Source organism: Hypomesus transpacificus, unplaced genomic scaffold (assembly GCF_021917145.1).
Source record: "Hypomesus transpacificus isolate Combined female unplaced genomic scaffold, fHypTra1 scaffold_187, whole genome shotgun sequence".
NCBI classification, from domain to species: domain Eukaryota; kingdom Metazoa; phylum Chordata; class Actinopteri; order Osmeriformes; family Osmeridae; genus Hypomesus; species Hypomesus transpacificus.
The window spans coordinates 233,401-253,140 of record NW_025813736.1 but is presented as its reverse complement, the minus strand read 5'-3'; the positions used below and the strand labels follow the sequence as shown (position 1 = coordinate 253,140).

The window sequence follows — 19,740 nt, the reverse complement described above, 5'->3', positions numbered from 1 at the left end:
CACACAACTCACATCGGTTAATGGTAGACCGGAATAAGAGAAAGTCTTTATTTGCGAAATTGGATTTATACTGAACATCACGCATAACGTATGACGTATGTGTTAACACCTCCCCTTTCGAATGCAACATTCAAATTACTAGACAATAAATTATCTCCTGAGAAAAGGGGATTTTGAGGGGGTATGGCTCCTTAGATCTCCATTCATTCTGCACTGACCCATGAGCGCCCTCATATGGAACCTCGAGTGGAACTGCAACCAGTTCAGAAGCCATAAGTTTCCCGAGAGTGGTAGTTCTTCCCTTATAAGACATTCTCTGATAGGATGTACCCTCGAAATCAGATTGCATGTGGGTAAGGATAAGTGAACAAATGTAGGGAAAGAGATTGAATGAATAAATGAGTGAATGAATTCGGACACCTCTACAAAATGGCTGACACCCTAAATAGTGCACTATATAGTGGACATGGAGCGGTTTCAGACACCACCATAAAGTTGAGAATATCGCAACTTGGATCGCGTAGCGTCGCTACCCACAATGCACCACACAAGCGATTCACATGAAAGCATTGCGTCGCTCGTAGCGCGTCGCTGTAGTGGACAAGCGCACCCTCTGCATTGTGGATGTTAATTTAACCTTTCACCTTTCCTTAGACTTATTAGATAGAGGTCCAATATGTACCAATCTATGTGTCTAATATGACAAAGACCTAAAACAAGACAGACCATGTGCCATGTGCACAGACAGCTTAGTGCTTGTGAAAAGTCAATAAAATGTTTGCAGCCTGCTACTTTCCAACTTATTACATTCCATTAATTCTGTGTTTCAGCCAAACGCCTTCAGCGAGGAAGGCCTAGTTTAATTATTTTGAGAAGCCACTGTCATTCACTCAACCTGGAGGAAAGCACAGAATTTCAGACAAAAATTGGGGGTACTATTTCTCATATTTTAATTTATTTTATGTTACCTATTGCAGCTTTTAAGTCTTTTTTACACCCATTAGTTCAGAACGCATTCACTTGCTTGAGTGATTATAAGTGATTTTGAGACTATGTTTTAATTTCAGTTGTAATAAGACACCTTCTGTTGCCTAACTGAGCCAATTGACTGGATTCTCTCCCTCAGCCTGTTCTCCCAATCTGTTTTCCAGTCCTGTCCCCTCTCCAGGTCTTGGAAGCGAGTGGCCATCTTGTCTAGAGCCGTCACAGCCTCTGGGAGGTCAAGGGTCAGACCCGCCTCCTGTACCGCTGCCTGGAACTTAACAGGAGATGCTGTTGCTATGCAGCACCTGGGCAGAGAGAACAGAGGGGTGAAAGAAAGCTCTTAAGGAGTTGTAGTTATAAAGAGTCATATTGTGAACAAATACAGTAGAGATGAATAGTGTGTAAACACATTTGTGCAGGAATGTGTGTGGGTGCTTTCATGTGTGTCTCACCTGTTGACTCCAGGGCTGGGTGGACAGTGGTAGTGATGCCACACAGCCACAGCTGTGTGAGGACACAGCACATACTGGTTCTCCTCCCAACACCGCCTCATGGTCTCCACTATACCATCATCCCCCACTGTACCTGCTGAGATCACCTGGGACAACTGGAGACAGAGTGAAGGGAGGGGGAGAGAGTGTAAGATACACTACTTAAAACAAAAATGAACAACTAATAGTGCAAGAAGTTTATCCAACAGACCACAGTATACAGGCCTCTACGGTGCAAGTATTCACTCACATTTTCCCCTAAAAAGAGATATATACGAGCTGGATTTTTTGTACGAGCACAGTGTGTGACTAATGATTACAAACTACTGTAATATATTCACCCCATGTTTAAAAACTACAGGTCACAAGCGGGGGGTGGCTTTTTTCTCAAAAGCACAAAATCTGTTAGGTTAAAAAAAACTTTAGTTTGTTATTTTTGGCGCGCACAGTCTACGCACCCGTGTGGTCACTGTTGTTTTTGTATTATACATTGGAAAATTTGTATTTGAAATATATTTCACAACTTATGAAACAGAGCAGGCTATCTGTTGATATGATAATAGTTAACGTTAAATGCCAAACTGTAGGTAAGTGTAAACTGTAGCTGGTGCTTTAGTCAGAGCTAGCCAGCTAACCATTGCAAAGTTGACTAGGTTTGAGCCATGATGGGGCTCACTCCGCCACTGAATTGCATAGTAAACAAACCACATGTAACAAACTTACAAATCATCATTATTCTGTGCAGTCATGTCTGACTGCACAGAATAACAATGAGTCCAATGTAATGTTTGTTACATAAAGCATGTATGTATTTTACACCCATATTTATGCCAAACAAAATTCTAAAGTAGGCATGGGTCAATGTCTTATTTTGGTAGTCGGTTATGTGCTGTTCCACCAAGGCATATGCCAAAACCTGTAATTTTGCATTAAGACGACGCATTTGGATGTTTTAGGATGACAGAATTTGTCGTTTTGAACTCCTGAAGACGTTTGGACCATCAATGCATCCAATTGGTTAGCGTCTAATCTTTCCATATTCCAGAGATGTGTCCCTTACAGTGTTGGGCTCAGTTACTCAGGAAATGTAATACATTATCCTCCTTAACATAATCCTCCTTTAAAAAGTAATACAATTCCTTTTTATTTTTGTATTTCTTATGACTTGGTATCAAAAGTAATTGGTTACATTACTCGTTACATTACAATATTACTTTTGCTACCCCCTCCTTCCCAAAAAGTTACATACAACCTGTACCTGTGCCAGCTCCTTTTAGAACTGGATCCACTTAATTGGAACAATAATTAACCTTACAGGATGTAAGGTCAACAATTAGCCAAACTCCATAACTGCAAACATTGTAGCCTCTCAAACCTGATGGGATACAGTATATGTTCACATATAAAAAATTATGTGATTTCTGTTGATCACACTGTTGTGAAAAAAAAACAGATCTAAGTCACATTATGAGCAAAAACAAAATGAATTTGGGGCACAGTGTGGAATTTACATGTTTCTCTGCACTGACATTAAAGGAGACATGAAATGCTGTTTTTGGATGCTTTTATATAGGCCTTAGTGGTCCCCTAATACTGTATCTGAAGTCTCTTTCCCGAAATTCAGCCATGGTGCAGAATTATAGCCACTACGAGTAGTCCCACAATGAGCTTTCCTCAGAACGCGCTGTTTTGGTGTCTGTAGCTTTAAATGCTAATGAGGAAGAGAGGGGCGGCAACATGCGCTAATGTTTACAACGGATGTATCGCAATGGCTCGTAGCCCCCGTTGCTGTAAGATGCCTCAAATTGAGTCATTCTCATCTGATCACCCTGGTTTGCAGAGGTGCACACTCATAGTCATTTCAATGAAGAGAAAGGCGGATATCGCGCGCCATAACACCAACAGCAGAACGGTTATCCAAATAACAAAGAAGTGTACAACACTGGCGTTACAGCGTTTGTATTCACACACACGCTTGATGCCATCTACCTTTAAATTAGCGACAGTAACTCAGCTAGCTCGTAGCCCCGTTGCTGTAATATGCCTTGAATTTGCCCATTCTCATCTGATCACCCTGGTTTGCAGAGGTGCACACTCATAAATAATTTCAATGAGGAGAAAGGCGGATATCGCCCGTGCCATAACACCAACAGCATAACGGTTATCCAAATAACAAAGAAGTGCACAACACTGGCGTTACAGCGTTTGTATTCACACACATAGCCTACTTGATGCCATCGATCTTTACATAAGCAACAGTAACTCAGCTGTTACAGCCACATTCTAAGGGTAGCAAGCTAGGTAACCATATACAGTAAAGCAACAAAATGATATAGCGTTAGTTAGCTTACTTGTCCAAGGTTTGTAGCTTGACCAAGGAGAGTTAGTAATGATCCAGAATTTTATTTCAGCAAGGCCAGTTTTGTATTGGCTCAAGTTGAGGAAACAGTAGAGGCTGAAATGTTTGGCGCAATGTTGTGTCGGCACAATTCCAGCGAAAATCAAATTTAGATACTGGTTGTGCAGAAGCTTGGATGAAGGAACTAAAAAAATACTTTTGTTTTGATTTGCACATCCAAGCAATGAGCAACTGTTATGCTTCGTTTGTTTGCTCGCCATGATGTCTCTCCAGGAAAAACCGATATCGCACTCGCCCTTGCACGGTGGCAGCTCAGTTTCTCATGGCCAGATGATCTGAGCGGGCAAAGCAGAGAGAGGGGAGGTAACCTTTCTCGTATCTACGTCACTTGGAGGAGATTTTCAAACAGAGCGTTTGAGCCTTCATTTTGTCAAAGGCGGAGAAGAACACGCAGGGCTTGGTTTACACTTATCGAAAATTCTAGCCACTGGGGGACCAAAGGCAGGCTAGGGGAACTCATATTAATGTTAAATAACCTAACATTAACCTAACATAAGTTTTCATGTCATGTCTCCTTTAAGCAAGGTCCTAATTAGGGCTGAACTATTTTGGAAAATAAGCTAACTGCGATTATTTTGACTAATATTGAAATTGCGATTTAATATGCGATTATTATATGATTTATTATTAATAAATATAGATATATACTACTGATCTCCAGTCAGCTACATAACACACAAAGTTCCGAAAAATAAAGGAAAACATACCGCCTGTACATCTTCAAAAATATTTTGGTAAATCAGAGCTATACGTAGGCTTATAACATGTGGGTTGCACTTTCTTAACTAACTAGCTACCGTTTTGGAGAGAAAAAAAACTTTCACTGTGTGGACAGTAGGAAATATTTAGAAGTCACGCATCTAAAGGTTAAATCTTAAAAGAAAAAGAAATACTGTCTGAACATTTCTGGTCCAGTCAGTAGCCTAACAAAAACATAATGGCACTGACAGCCATAGTGATCCTACTGTATGTGTATCACCGAGGGGCATCATATCTTTCGCGATGAACGCTACTGCTTGAGTAATTTCGTACATGAATATGGAGTTACTTTGAAACATTTTGATACTTGACACTGCACAGCATCTTTTTTAAAAGCATAATTGGCAAAGTGTCTGTAGTGTCAGGTTCTGTCGAGCCTGAGGCCATCGTACAGGTCAAGGTAAAGTGTAACGTGCACCAAAGTAAAATTGCAGCCTTTGCGATTACAAAATCTTGTTTTGTCACATCACGATATTATCGCGAATGCAATTAATCGTTCAGCCTTAGTCCTGTTCAGAAGTGAAACAATGATTATATCTCATTAGCATAAGCTTCTCAAACCTCAGAGACAAATCAGACATTGCAGTGCTGCCATATCAGATGCTTCAATAAGTTAGATGTTGTATTTTTCACGGTTGAAAGTGTTTTGCTACTCGCAAAAAGTTTACAATGGACAACAATGTTCTCTGCATCTTTGACAAACTCAAAATAATGAGAATACTTCCAGCTGTGGAAAGTATGCCTCTCTTCTCTTCCCACATCCTCCATCCTTTGTTTCGCTTTTTGGTTAGTATCCGACGTGACCTGCCCGACCTGACCTCCTGTGCGTAAACGTGATCATAAGATGGCCTACCTTAGACAAAAAAAAATAATTTGAAACGCAGTAACGCAACGTTACTTGGATTAATAACTGTAATATAATTACTGTTTTGGAAATTGTTCTGCCTTACACTACTCGTTACTGGGGAAAGTAATAATATTACAGTAATGTATTACTGATAGAGCTGTGAAAAATAGTGCGTTAATAAGTTATGATTAAATTACCTGATTAATTACTAGTCGCCGCTCTAATGCAGTCAGACGGCAGCTGCCATCCCCCCAAAAAACTACATGGATAATTCTGACGAACCTGAAGACCTTATGGATGGGACGTTCGTGTTCCAAAAAATCAAGGATGGAACATTCAATAAAACAAAAGTGATATGCACACTCTGCGGGAAGACGTTATCAATGCCATCCTAAAGTACCATCTCAACACAAAGCATGCGTTGGTCGGCGAGTGGAGTTCAAGTGGAATGCGCCAAACCACCCTCACTGAACAGCGTAGGCCCCTCACAAGTCTGCCTGTGACAAGTTGACTCGCACAGTTGCCAAATGGATTGCAAAAAGCTGTAGGCAGATTAATATTGTTGAAGACGAGGAGTACACCAAAGTTTTGTGAGTGGCAACAGGGAACTCGAGCATCAAAGCACCGCAAAGACGCACAATATTGAAAAAAATACACGAGGTGTATGAAGCTGAAACGAATTTTTTTTTAAATGACTTCGCTGATACGAAACATGTGGCGCTGACAGGGGATCACTGGACCTCTGTGAGTAACGATAACTACCTGGGTGTAACTGCATATCGAATCAGGGGCTGTTTTAGGCATGGGCCGACCTGGCAGCCGCCCGGGACGCCACGAAGTTAGGGCCGGAATTTTCCGCAGAGAGGGGCGGCTTTATCCGCAATTTGTGTGTTTGCGGTTGTGCTCGTGCCACTCGTTCCGCGTACTCTGCCGGGGCACCAAATGTGCTAGGACCGCCACTGCATCGAATCACCGACAAATGGAAGTTAAAGTTGTTTACACTAACGTGCATGAAAACAGAGGGCGCCACTTTGCAGAGGCATGTGCAGAACAGTTCCAAACAGTTGCAAGTAACTGGGCAATTGAAGACAAAACGACCATTATAGGGACAGACAGTGCACGCAATATGATAGCCACGGCTAGACTAATCCCTCAAATCTTGCAGAGAAGCATCACCGTTAGCCTCGCTGACAGCGGATTTGTGAATGCTTTGTCAAGTGTTGCAAAATTGTCAGCCACTTCAAACACCCTTACGGAAGAAAAATATATTGCAGTATATTGGAAAATATAATGTGATATATTAGGCAATATATGTCCATATATGGGATTTAATATTTATATTGTACAATACATTGCAACATATTCAACATGAATATATAATATATGCGTTTATATATCCCAAAATATATGCAATTTTATATCTATAAATACCACCATAATGTATTCCGATTTATATGGGAAAATGTATTGGTAATATATGTAAGATATAGTGTCACATGTATGTTTAATATATGGTAGAATATATTTGAATTATATGTAAAAATAAATATAGCTGCAAGCAGCAATGGCGAATTCCTCCTTCAAAATGGCAAAATATTGTTAAATTGACATAATAGATAGTTACACCGGGATTACCCAGAAAACTAGAAACTGTTTTGTCAACAACAACAAAAATGCCTATGTATGGAGTTGAACATGGAACCCTTCGTTTACCAGCACAACCTCTCATCCAATTGAGCCATTCCAAGATCTAGATTTTGCAGTGTTCAGTTACTCAATAATAAAATTAGACGTTTTTCCTATGGCAATCATAGTCACATTTGGTCCAAGCTCAAATCTACGGAGCCCCTAAAGGGACATAAAAAAAAAAAAAAATGAAAAAAAAAAAAAAATTCCGAAAGTTTCTGGTGCTCACGAGATACTTTCTGGTGCGCACGAGAAAGTATCTTCTCAGACACTGTTACTTGTAGGCGAGGTGGAGGCTCGAAAACCACATTATTTGGTGGCCGTTGGATCACCAATATAAACTGTGCGAGTTGCAGCATATTGCTGCTGCCATCAACTGTGCCAGCGATACCCCGAGTCGAGATACAATTTGAAAACAAAAGCGTTTATTATGAACAGTATTAAAGTTTGAAATGATAACGAGGACGTAAAGTGTTGCGATTGCGCCGGGGCTTATAACTGTATTTCCAGTTTTTGACATGATGATATATGCACATTATTAAATACATATATTTAGTTATACACATATTTAGTGTTCTGCAGTTATCTAAAGGTAGGATGTATGATGTTATCCTGTATTCCATGCAGTCAGGGCATCTCCTGCAACCATAGTGGACCATGTGATGTTGAGACCGCCACGTTTATAAATGAGACCCCTGCTCAAGACGGGTGTATCCCTTGTTCCAAAACAGACAACACAACTTCAAAATTCGTTTTGAATGTCTTTCTAGATAATATAGTGGTGGCGACTCGCAAGCAAACGTCCTTAAAAGTCATTTCCACGCATGTAACAGCAGATCTAATGCACGCTTCTGTGCATGCGGTATCCACCAGATACTTAAGCGTGGTAACGAGAACGTTTCTCGTGAGCACCAGAAAGTTTCTCGTGCGCACCAGAAAGTTTCAGATTTTTTTTTTTTTTTTTATATATATTTTTTTTTTCCATGTCCCTTTAGGGGCTCCGTACAAAACAGCTCCAATTCAGTCATATTTTCACATATTAAGGTGAAACTTTGCAGGGTACTTCAGGGGAAGTCACCTTAAAGCCTATTCCTGACGGGGGAATCCTAATTATATGGAAAGATAGACATGAAACATATGTACAGATATGTGTTCAATATATTGTGGAATATATTTTAAATATAGGTAAAATTATATGGAAAAATATTTGAAATATATACTGACAATGATCGCTTCCAGCAAACGTCTTTTGAATTAGCCATTTCCCCCTAAATAAATGTCAATCTTACGGTATTTACGTTTTTGGGGGCACATTTTCAGTTAGCAGGTGGTACTGTTTGAATCGGGATTCCATTTGAAATACTGCCGTTGACAACCTAATTAGAATACTTTCTAGATGGCTGAGCGATTAGGGAATCAGGTTATTAATCAGAAGGTTGCCGGTTCGATATGTAAATATCACCATATATGTCTGTACATTGTATGGGCATGTTCTCACATATGTACACATGCATTGTACAATATATCTTTCTATATCATTTTACATATATTTAAAATATATTCTACCATATATGAAGCATACATGTGACACTATCTTTACATATATTACCCATACATTTTCCCGTATAAAGCGGCATACATTATGGTGGTTATTTATGAATACATAATATATTTTGGGATATATTACCACATATATTATATATTCATATTCCATACATTGCAATATATGGAAAACGGCAATCATTGCTGTATTCTGCAATATATTGCAATATATTACATGAATATATATTATAGTTTATAATATATTAGTAATATATTTATCATCAATATATTATCCCATGTATTTCCATGTATAATATATTGGTCAATGTAATGGAAAATAATATATTACAATATATAAAAATTTATTTCAAATCATATATTGGTAAATATATTTTCTTTCCGTAAGGGCAAACACGTCGGAGCTCAACGCAGAGCAAGAGAACCGCATGCAGGTGCAGCAGCCACTGATCCAAGACGTCCCAACACGCTGGAACTCAATGCTGGACATGGTTAAGTGTCTGATCCGCAATAAGGATGCGGTGACAGCAGCCCTGGACCAGCAGAACCACAAACTAGTGATGCTGACACAACAGGAATGGGACAAACTGCAGAGACTGGGGTCTCTTTTAGAGCCCTGCAAGTAAGCAATCCATGATAATGTGACTATTAGGCTAACATTAAGTTGAACTGATTAAATTCAAATTATATATTTTTAACTACTAACTTAATTCTCTCTCACCTCCTCCATCTTCCTCTGTGTCTCTCCCTGTGTGTGTTTCCACTGAAGGTATGTAACTGAAATTCTGGGTGGGGAGGCCTATGTCTCCTGCTCTGTGGTGCTGACTGCTCTCTAACACCTGCGTCATGATGTAGAAGTCACTGAAGATGACCCTGCATATGTGGTGAAATTTAAGCTGGCATTCCAGACAGACCTAGCCTCCCCTAAAGAAAATACCAACAATGAATGGCTCGAGATTGCAACAGCGCTGGATCCATATTTGAATGACCTGAAGAGCCTACCCAAGAGTGACAGACCAGAGGTGTTGGACCACACTTGAAAGATTGCTGCAGGTACAGTCATCCAGGGCCAGGAGGGCTCCACAAGCTGCTGAATATGGCACCCAAGAAGAAAATTAGCCTTCTAGTAATGGGCTCAGATTCTGAATCAGATGAAGCGGTGCAGCAGCCTCACATGCCCCTTTTCCACCAACGCATTTTGGGTGCCGGTTCGGAGCCGGTGCCTAATCGCGAACCAGTTCTTCCTCTTTTGACAGACTGGGAACCGGAAAAAAGTGGTTCGTACGTGGTTCGCAACGAGCACCACTTCGGAGCTGGTCTAGTTTACGAACCAATAAACCGCTTGGGGCGGGGTTACCGTGACCAACAAAAAAAAATTTGCTCCGACTTTTATTATTCTCGATTGTAATCTCTTTCTATACAAATGGCGAGTTGAACAAACACGTTGGATGCGCCGTGTTTGGATGCCGATGTAGGTTCGCATAACCATGAGCAACAACAGCAACGAAACGTCCGCCATTGTTGATGTTGTGTTTGGCGCTACCGCACTAGCGTTGCTGGGAAATATGAGACGTATACAGTGACATAATGACGTGGCTCTGTGGTGGCTCTCGCCCGTGGAAAAGCAAACCGGTTCTTAGTAAGCTCCGTTCTTGAACCAGCTCCGAACTGGCTCTAGCACCAGGTCCGAACTAGCTCCCGGTTCACTTTGGTGGAAAGGGGGTAACAGAGCCCTACACAGGTACAGAGCAGAGCCCAGCATTGGTATGGAGGACTGCCCCTTAGAGTTGTGGTCATCTCATTCAGGAGCCCATGATCAGTTGGCCTCACTGCAAGCTCGCAAATATCTAGCCACTCCTGCATCCACGGTTCTGTGTAAAAGAATGTTCTCAGTCGCAGGACACATTGTGCAAAAGAAGCGGTCAGCTTTACTGTCAGAGAATGTGAACATATTAGTTTGCTTCACCAACTGGCTAAAGAAAGACTAGCTAAGAGGGCCTTTAGAGGCATTAGATTGTGTCATAGTGTGGTTAATGGTTTGACAAAAAGAGAAATTTTAGTTTGATTTAAAAAGAAAATAAAAATGTTTTCTTCAACCATACAAGAAGCCCGAATTATGTTTAGGATGAAAATTATATTAATGTTTCATAATAGCAAAGAGAACTGCTACAGAACTGCTGAGTTGCAGCACCATTGTTTTTTTTTTTTTTTTATGAATAAAAAAAAAAAAGTTAAATGTATATATCCGTCTTTTGTTATAAATCTTTTTATTCTCACAAAAATATACAGAGAAAATCGGTAATATGTGATTAATCATGATTAATCCACAGAAACCTGTGATTAATTTAATTAAAATGTTTAATCATTTCACATCCCTCATTACTGAGTAACGCATTACTACCCAACACTGGTCCCTTACTACACACATACACACTCACACACATAGTATAAATATGTATGTAATGAATTGAAACCTAGTCTTTTCACTGTGCTCCTAAATTTGTTTGTGTGCCTACATTTTTTCATTTAGGATTTACTCCTTGGGAAAAAGGTTAGCGTAGAGCCCTGGTATAGTATGCTTGACATCCTTATGATTCTAAGCCACATAGAAGAGATATTAAGAGTGCAGGTTGTTTACAAGTGATTTGTGGGGGTGCGTGCTACAGACCTGCTTGTGGAGACCCTCAGGCAGAGTGTGTCTGTGGGATTGTTGGAACTCCTCCATCATGGCTTTCACCAGGGCTCCATCCCACCCAGACAGCAGCCAAAACACACGCTCCATGTTGTATGGGTCCTGAGGTGGGAAATCAGTAGTGTCCAAGTTCATGTTTATGTGCACATTACAGCATTATTGGCAATGAAATGCTTGATTTTTCAGGGTTTCCCAACACTGCAGACAGAGACTTAGCCTAAGAGAATGCAAGATATAAAATAAAGAAACGTAATCTATCACAATGCAAACCACTGTAGACATGGTAGTTTATGTGCTCATGTAAATGTACACACACACCTGAATGTCTATGGCTGGGGCCAAGGTCCTTGTGATGTTGGATGCCATGGAGAAGTCCCCACTCTTCACTGTCCTGTGCACTATGTTGTTTGAGTTCACCATAGCAACAAGGCGCAACGGTACCCCCATCAGTTTTACAATGGTGCCAGCTGAGATGGGGCAAGAAGGAAGGGATGACTATGGGAAACACATGGCATGTGTACAATGACAACATGTATAACAATAGAGAAAAATAGACATCCATTTTCCTATGAATACAGTCCCACATCTGAAAACAGTGAACATTTCCTCCAACACCATTCAAATGCCAGTTACAGTCTGTCCGTCCATCTATCCATTTATCATCATATGCTTATCCGGGTTCAGGTCGCGGTGGCAGCATACCAATTAGGGGTTTCCAAGGGAATATCTCAGTTACAGTCTCTGATCACAAATACTTATATATTTTTCAGTGCTTCTCACCAGCAATATTTCCTGCTCCTCCGGTGGGCACTACTACTTCTAGGACAGGCAAGGGTGCCCCGGTCACTGTCTGTTCCAGTCCGCTCATCTTTAGGTAGGCGTATATGAAGTGTGCCAGCTGGATCATGATCCGTGACCAGTTGACCGAGTTGAGACTCATCAGGCTGTGGCTCTTCACCAGCTCCTGGTCAGCAAACAGATGACGCAGGGGAATATCTATTTCATCCGAGCTCCCATCTGCTATGAGAGGAAAGGAAGGTTGAAGGTGGCATTGTGCAGCGTCAACTGTACCAGGACAATTGCAGGGGTTGACTGTACTCAGGAAGTGCATATCAAAAGACCATAGTAGCCTCACCTCAATTGTTTCCATTAATCTGCACCGAACTACTGAGAAATATTCTTACAGACCGTCCTCTACATGCCCCTTTTGCTACATATGTTGAATGTTAACATCAACATTTGTCGGCTACGAATATGGAGAAAACCACAATGGAACAAGCACTGCATTAGACTTTGCTAAACTTTTTCTCCGCCTAATTTCTCACTCTCCAACCTGCAAACACATGGACGTTATCCTCCAGGCAGGTAGTCATCTGTTTTTCCTGTACAGGGGTGATGCGGCCCCGGGGGTACACCACCACCACATCCACCACCCCCAGACCTCTTACACTCTGGATAGCTGAGCCACCGGTGTCCCCAGATGTGCCTGAAGGCAGAAGAAGTGAGATAAGTGGGTCGATGTGTGCAGGTAAAATGATTTGAAATACATAAAAAATACAATTTATTTAAAAATTAATAAAAACCTGGTAAAATGATAGTTATGTTACAGAGTGGTAGATCAATGACAACAATAAATATAAAGTTACCAATTTATAAAAGCTCTGTCTATAATAATGAACCTGTTACACTTGGCCAAAGCTTCTTCTCACCCACAAGAATGATGGCGCGCCGGCTCTCTTTGTGCAGAAAGTAATCAAGGAAGCGCACTGTGCAGGTTATGGCCAGGTCCTTGAATGCCAGGGTCTCCCCATGGAAAAGCTCCAGCACTGCCAGACCATCCTTCAGCCTAGCCAATCTGACGGCCCCTGGCACTGAAAACCCTGATAGGGCTGCACAGACCAGGGCTGTGAAAAGCAGAGTGAGAACAGACAAGAGCAGAGAGAAAAAAAGTAAGTGGGGACCAAGTATGATGGAGAGATTAGAGAAACGGTATGACAGCATCATTAAAATATGATGACAGAATTACTTTTTGGGGTAATCATTTGATGAAACCAAAATATAATAGAGGATGCTATTATTGAACCTGACAATCCAATAAAACACTGCAACACTCACCCTCCAGATCTGGGCGGGGAACTAACTCTGCAGGGATGAACAAGGAGCAGACCTCAACCACTAGCTGGGGGTAGGACAGGGCAGCCCATGACCTTAAGGTTTCAGGGGTCAAGGTGGTAAGGTTCTCAGGCATAAACATCCCTCCATCGGGGGCGTACCCGGAAAGCAGTACTTCCCGAAAGTCCCACCCATGGACCCCGCCCCGTGTGCTGCAGTACCGCATCCTAGTGCCTGTAAAAAATCTGTATTGTGCAAAAAAGCACAGGCGTATTTACTATACTTTAGTAACAAAATGCAGATGTCCTTCCTCCTGTCTATACTTGCGACCTTTCTCACCTTAAAAAAACACGTTGGTAATATTTGGAAGGTTGATTTAACGATTGTTTAGGCAAGTTGGGCAAAGCCAGCTATTTTTGCTTCAATTTCGAACTATTCAAACCATAATATCCCACCCCCTCCCTTCAAAGTCACTCCTGCAAAACACATGAACGCGCTGCCTGACAGCCGGTGTTTTTTCGCCCAACTGGTTAGACTAACCGGTCTCCGCACTAGAGAAAAAACACATATCGTTAGTCCGCTGCTTTAAAATGCGAGCTATTCTAGGTCATGTATCGAAGATCTTTTCAGTCAGGAGGTTCTTAAATGCAACAACTTCGAGATGAAGAGCTGCAGCAGCAAAAGAAAGAATCTATTTAGCCCCATAGTGGCTTTCTCCATTGTATTTTGCAATTGGATCCAATAACGCTCCTGCAAGGCCACATTTAGGAACTTGTCCTCCCCTGCAAGGAGGGTCAAACTGAAAGAGTCCATGAATTCCTGTTTGTCGATGCTTCTCTACTCTTTCCCTTTTGCTGCTGCAGCTCTTCATTTTTAAGTTGTTGCATTTAAGATCCTCCTCAATGTTGTTGTCACGGATGAACATCTCCAGCCTAAAAGCAGGGTGAAATGTGTGACAGGTGAATAGTTGTCCACAGTAAATATCCAAATTGAGTGAGTCAGATGGCTGAGCAGGAGGGAATCGGTCTAGTAATCTGAAGAGTGGGCGCGGCCTGTCGTGGCAATTTTTTAGAGAATTAAAACGTTCAAGCTGAAGTCGGGTGAAGTACAGAGTTAATGTTTATTTGACATATGACCTAAACATAACGTTCCCAACATGACATAATCGACACACAAACATAAGACAATAATACAAAGACAATTCCATACAGCTCCATCTAGCATTCTAGAATGGAACAGGGAGAATCCAGCCCACCAGCACTACCCAGCTGATGGCCCTGAACCCCCAAGAAAAATTTTCAACAGACCATTTTATAGATCAAAAGTAATTGGTCCATCCTACAGACCTGCAGTTATACCAAATCTCTTCTGTTATTGGTTAACTCCTTAGAACAATACAGTTGAATCCACATTGTCTTCAGACCAACTGTCTTTTCCCCCCGTGACGAGAACTCTCCCAGGTCACCCAGACTTCACGTCTCCTAGTTAGGTGTCATAAAACTGCAAATGGCATCTCTACCAAATGGAGTTGAATCAACAGTCATTGTATCAAGCTTCTTAACCAACTGTAAACTTCTTTTAAAACACATTCATTGTACATTAGCCCAAAATGTATTTCACAGCCCGCTGATGGTTTGCTAGTTAAGCTGCAGACCTTGATAATCACCTGTCAGCTGTCCTTCGCATAAATACCTCAGAAATTCAACCAGACTTCAATGCACTTGTTCAAGCCGAAGACAGACTGGATTTTTCTCACTGAGTAAGGAAAACTGAACTGGAAACATCAAAAGCACTTATTGCTTTTGTATGAAGTTATTCAATTGCTGGGGGGTATTCCAGGTAGCGGGTTTGACAAACTCTGAGCCTAACCCTGAACTCTCAGTTGAGTTTCTCTAAAATGGGAAACTCCAACTTTTTGGTTCCAGAAAAGAATTTGAATTTGTTAAGTCAACTCAGAGGACCTCAACTCTGGAGTTAAGCGAGGGCATGAGAACTATTAAAAGCCACATTGACGATGGCTTAGGCCGAAACGCGTCTGTCATCCTAATAAACTGGTCAAAAGAAGCAACAAGCAAGCTTGAGAGTGTGTTTTTTTCTACTTTAAACTATTAAAAGCCAACATCAATGGAGTTCCTATACTAGGATCTACCAGGGCACCCGGCAACAACAAAAACGTTGTCCTACACCACACTTCAGATATAAGTTTAATTTTATGTTTATGGTCAATCTGAGCACATAGCCTATTCCGGAAAAAAAGCAACATGGCTGTAGCAGCGCATACAATTGGCATGGGAGACAATTACTGCCGAGTCAATGCATACATTTGAATGCATAGCCAGTCCATACATTGAACATTTAACCCCACTGTCTGTTAATATTACAGGAGAAAAAGTAATGGACTTAATAAAATAGCATGTTCAATGTTATATTAAATATAAAAACATACTACGAACTGGTAAGGCATATTTTGTTTAGGCTATACGCTTGTCATTGTAGCCTCGTCACCTTGGTTTTAATCATATTTGACATGATACAAAGTAAATATTAATTGGTGCCTATTTCAACTTGTAGTAGCAGTTTTTTTTTTTGAAAGGTTATGGAAGGAGGACATACTTTATTAGAATAATCTGGTGTATATGTAAGATTTTTTTACACAATTTTGAAAAAAAGTTAGGATGAGGATTAAGCTATTTTCAAAGATTAGTGATTTTCTATCATATTATTTGAAACTAGGGGTGGGCGATATGGCCAAAATCTCCTATCACGGTACGAGTAATTTTATATCACGGTTACGGTATATATCACGGTATAATAATTGATATAGTAAATATAGTCAATTTAATTAAGAAATGGTACTATATAACCATACCGTACTTCATCACACTTGATTATTTATTACAAACAAAAACAACTGCCTCACATGAGACAAAACAAGACTCAAAGTTACTAGTACGAGCGTTCCGATTGGCTGATGCGCAGTCATGCCATCCGCGTGGTGACCTAGTACTCACAGCGCAATACGGATCCGTAATGCCCTCAGACAAACGGGGGGGGGGGGGGGGTTAAAAATAATTCCTTCGTTAATAATTTGTTACACAGAACTTTATTTTATTAAATATTCATCCAAAATTATTCACACCTTCACAAAATCAACCACAAACAAATAATTTCTGCATATGCAAGTAGCAACGCTAGTGCTAAATAACTATTTAACTGGTCGGCTCCATGACGCCGGGTAAGTAGCTAGCTCCTGAGACTTCTCACCAAAAGAACGAAGGGGAACCTTCGATTTAGACATGTTCGTAGGTACCTAGCGAAAAGTATCCTGAACTTTCCTAGATCTTAAGCTAATGCTGAATGCTCGCTGATATAGCTGTCCGTCTTACTAGGACGGCAAATGTATGCATCGTTGCTAACGTGTCCTGACGTTGTGACTATATATGTGAGAAAGACGCGTAAGTGACAGAGAGACGGAGGGAGAGCAGGGAAAGGAAATGCAGCTGAAAGAATTTGCTGCATGTTTAACCTAAATAGTGTTAGAAGCCAATAACCCACACACAAAAATGTTTACGAAACGCAATATGTGGCGGCCGGTGTTGATTCTGTGGCGCATCGCCACAAATTAGTCTGTGTGGGAAACACTGAAAAGTATACCGCAGTTGAAACGATATAGCCACATCTCTCCCGGTAGACACATTTCTACCGTTGCTCGGTATATACCGTCATACCGCCCAGCCCTATTTGAAACTTCATGAAAAAGTAAAGGCTGTGGAAGTATACCAGACATTGTTAAGATACTGTGGTGTCTGTTTGAGGTTTTATATTCATAAAAACATTACAAAAAATGGTATGGGTAGTTTTCACCCGGTCCCGATAGATTGCGGCTCGTCTGGGTTGTTATACGCTTTGAAAACTGCAAAGGCAGCTCGAGTCTACGACGGATTCAAGAGACCGCAGATAGATTGCGGCTAGTCTGGGTTGTTATACGATTTGAAAACTGCAAAGGCAGCTCGAGTCTAAGACGGATTCGAGAGTATTCGAGAGGTGGATTCAAGAGACCGCAGATAGATTGCAGCTAGTCTGGGTGTGTTTTGAAAACTGCAAAGGCAGCTCTAGTCTAAGACGGATTCGAAATACCGCAAAGACTGCGGCTTATGTGTTTTGATTCCCGCAAAGACTGCGGCTTGTATTTTTTCAGTTACATTTTTATTTTCAAATTTGTTTTTATTTGTATTTATTTTATCAATTGTATTATTGTTTTTATTGATTTTAAAGCACATTGAGCTGCGATTCTTGAATGACATGTGCTATGTAAATAAAGTCTTATTATTATTACAGTAAATCCAACCGGCCAAAGTCAAACCTATTTTCATGTAGGCCTATATGAAATTAATCACATGAGTGTCTTGACTGAACTATCATCCTCTGGAGGGGCAGAGTGCGCGCAGGTAAGTATAGGTAGGTAGACAGACAAGTAGCCTGTCCAATCATTTGTCCAGGCCCGGCTTAATGATTGGTTGTGTTTATTATAGTTTTGCGACGCCCACAGATGTCTGATTGATTTCATATTACCTTGAAACCTGTATTGGTTGCTATCAAGATGTTAAGTTTATTTAGGCATATATGATCAAAAGTGTTTCTCAACAACATAGTCTACCCTGCCTTAAATTTTCATAAAAACTTAGGGTTTAGTTACACTTTGTGACAAACATGGAACGCTTATAAAGTTTAAGATTAGTCAAGGTTTAGGTTAAAAATATGTGTGAACATTTTAGCCGTCTGCTACAACATGCTGACTGACAATAAATCAAGAAGTAGCTGTCTGCGTTGTCCGAATGGACAAGTGAGCAAGAGAACCAGTGGTTCCCGAAGGGCCAAACCAGCCAGGCAGCCACACACAAAACTTTCTAAATATTATTTGTAGCCTACGTTAGCTTCTGCATAGCTACATAGGTGGTACTTACAGCAAATGCTTTACCGTATATGTTGAAAAACATGTCTCTGGACCTTCATTCAATGAGACTGGCTGGAAGCTACTCAATCTTTCGTTTCAACAGCGTCACAATTTAGTTTTGAAAGCGAATACGTGACCCTTGCGTTCATAAATTTGGACATAATATTGAATGAAAGGGGTCAGAGGTAAAACATAACCACGTGATAGTTACAGTTCTTGTTCTGTCCTATAGCGAAGTCTGTTGGGGAAAATAGAACAAACCAGAGCCATAGAGAGTTGCGACACCACCGGATATAAAATCAGGAAATGACCGAATGTAGCCGAATGAAGAGTACAAGTACATATACAAACAACTACAAAATAATGCATGAACAAATCGTATCCCAGGGAGGCTGCAACGTCCAGCAAGGCTAATTAGCAAGCAGTCCAAATCATAGCATCACTTACAGTTAGAAGAATTCCAATTTCATTCAGTAACGTGATGTCACAGAGTTGACATTAGGTACGTTCGACTTCATGCAGCGCCGGCGTCGCCTGCAGCCCGACTGACTTGAAGCAGCCAATGGCATTCTCAGCTTCAAGGAGGCAACTGCAGCCAGCTTCAGAGCTTTACAGTTCTGTGAATATCTTATGGAGTCCAAATATTCATTGACTTCACTCTCAAACACAGGAAAGAACGGTTTAGAACCCCTGAACTTTCATTTATGCATGTGCTATTTAGCGAGTAGGAATAAAAGAATAATAATGAAATATTTTCCATCCTTGTCTGTCTTAAGCTCGACCACACCAAAGAAAACATCCTTAAAACCAAATGAGAAATCCGTAAAAAAAATTGGTTTGGATAAATTCAAGGACATCTGACCGGAATTTTTCTGGGTAGGAACATTTCCAAAATAAATGGGAAATATCTTCATCTGACCTTTAACAGGAAGAGCATTCCGATTCAATATCTGGTCTATACTGCTTAAGCACACACTTTGATGGGTAGAATCTGTGAACTAATTTAAACGTAACTTCTCTCACTTTATTAGTAAGCATTTATTTGAAAGGCAAAGACCAAACATTTTTCCAAGGGACATTCTCTATAAAATTGTTCCAATTTGCGATTATATCATAGTAACAATAGGTGCGTTCGACATGGACTGCGGCTGCATGAAACGACCGGCGAGAGTGGCTCGGGGAGGAGTTGAAAACGGCTCTGTGAAGTCGGACATTTCAGCTTCTCGTGGTTTGCTG

At 40.8% G+C, this 19,740-nt stretch overlaps 1 protein-coding gene across 2 annotated transcripts; it reads right to left on the bottom strand.

Moving 5' to 3' along the window:
* Positions 1-17: 17 nt before the first annotated feature.
* Positions 18-19,028, bottom strand: thnsl2 (threonine synthase-like 2). Of its 2 annotated transcripts, none has more exons than XM_047051958.1 (9): positions 18,952-19,028; positions 13,554-13,795; positions 13,148-13,342; positions 12,772-12,924; positions 12,219-12,458; positions 11,757-11,905; positions 11,415-11,540; positions 1,437-1,591; positions 18-1,289 (listed from the first exon to the last, which is right to left on the bottom strand). In XM_047051958.1, the coding sequence occupies exons 2-9, from the start codon at positions 13,774-13,776 to the stop codon at positions 1,064-1,066; spliced, it is 1,467 nt and encodes a 488-aa protein (XP_046907914.1). In that variant the 5' UTR covers positions 13,777-13,795; positions 18,952-19,028; the 3' UTR covers positions 18-1,063. The 2 variants fall into 2 exon arrangements, with proteins under 2 accessions (XP_046907914.1, XP_046907913.1); XM_047051957.1 differs by lacking the exon at positions 18,952-19,028 and adding an exon at positions 18,515-18,869.
* Between the last annotated feature and the right edge of the window lie 712 nt (positions 19,029-19,740).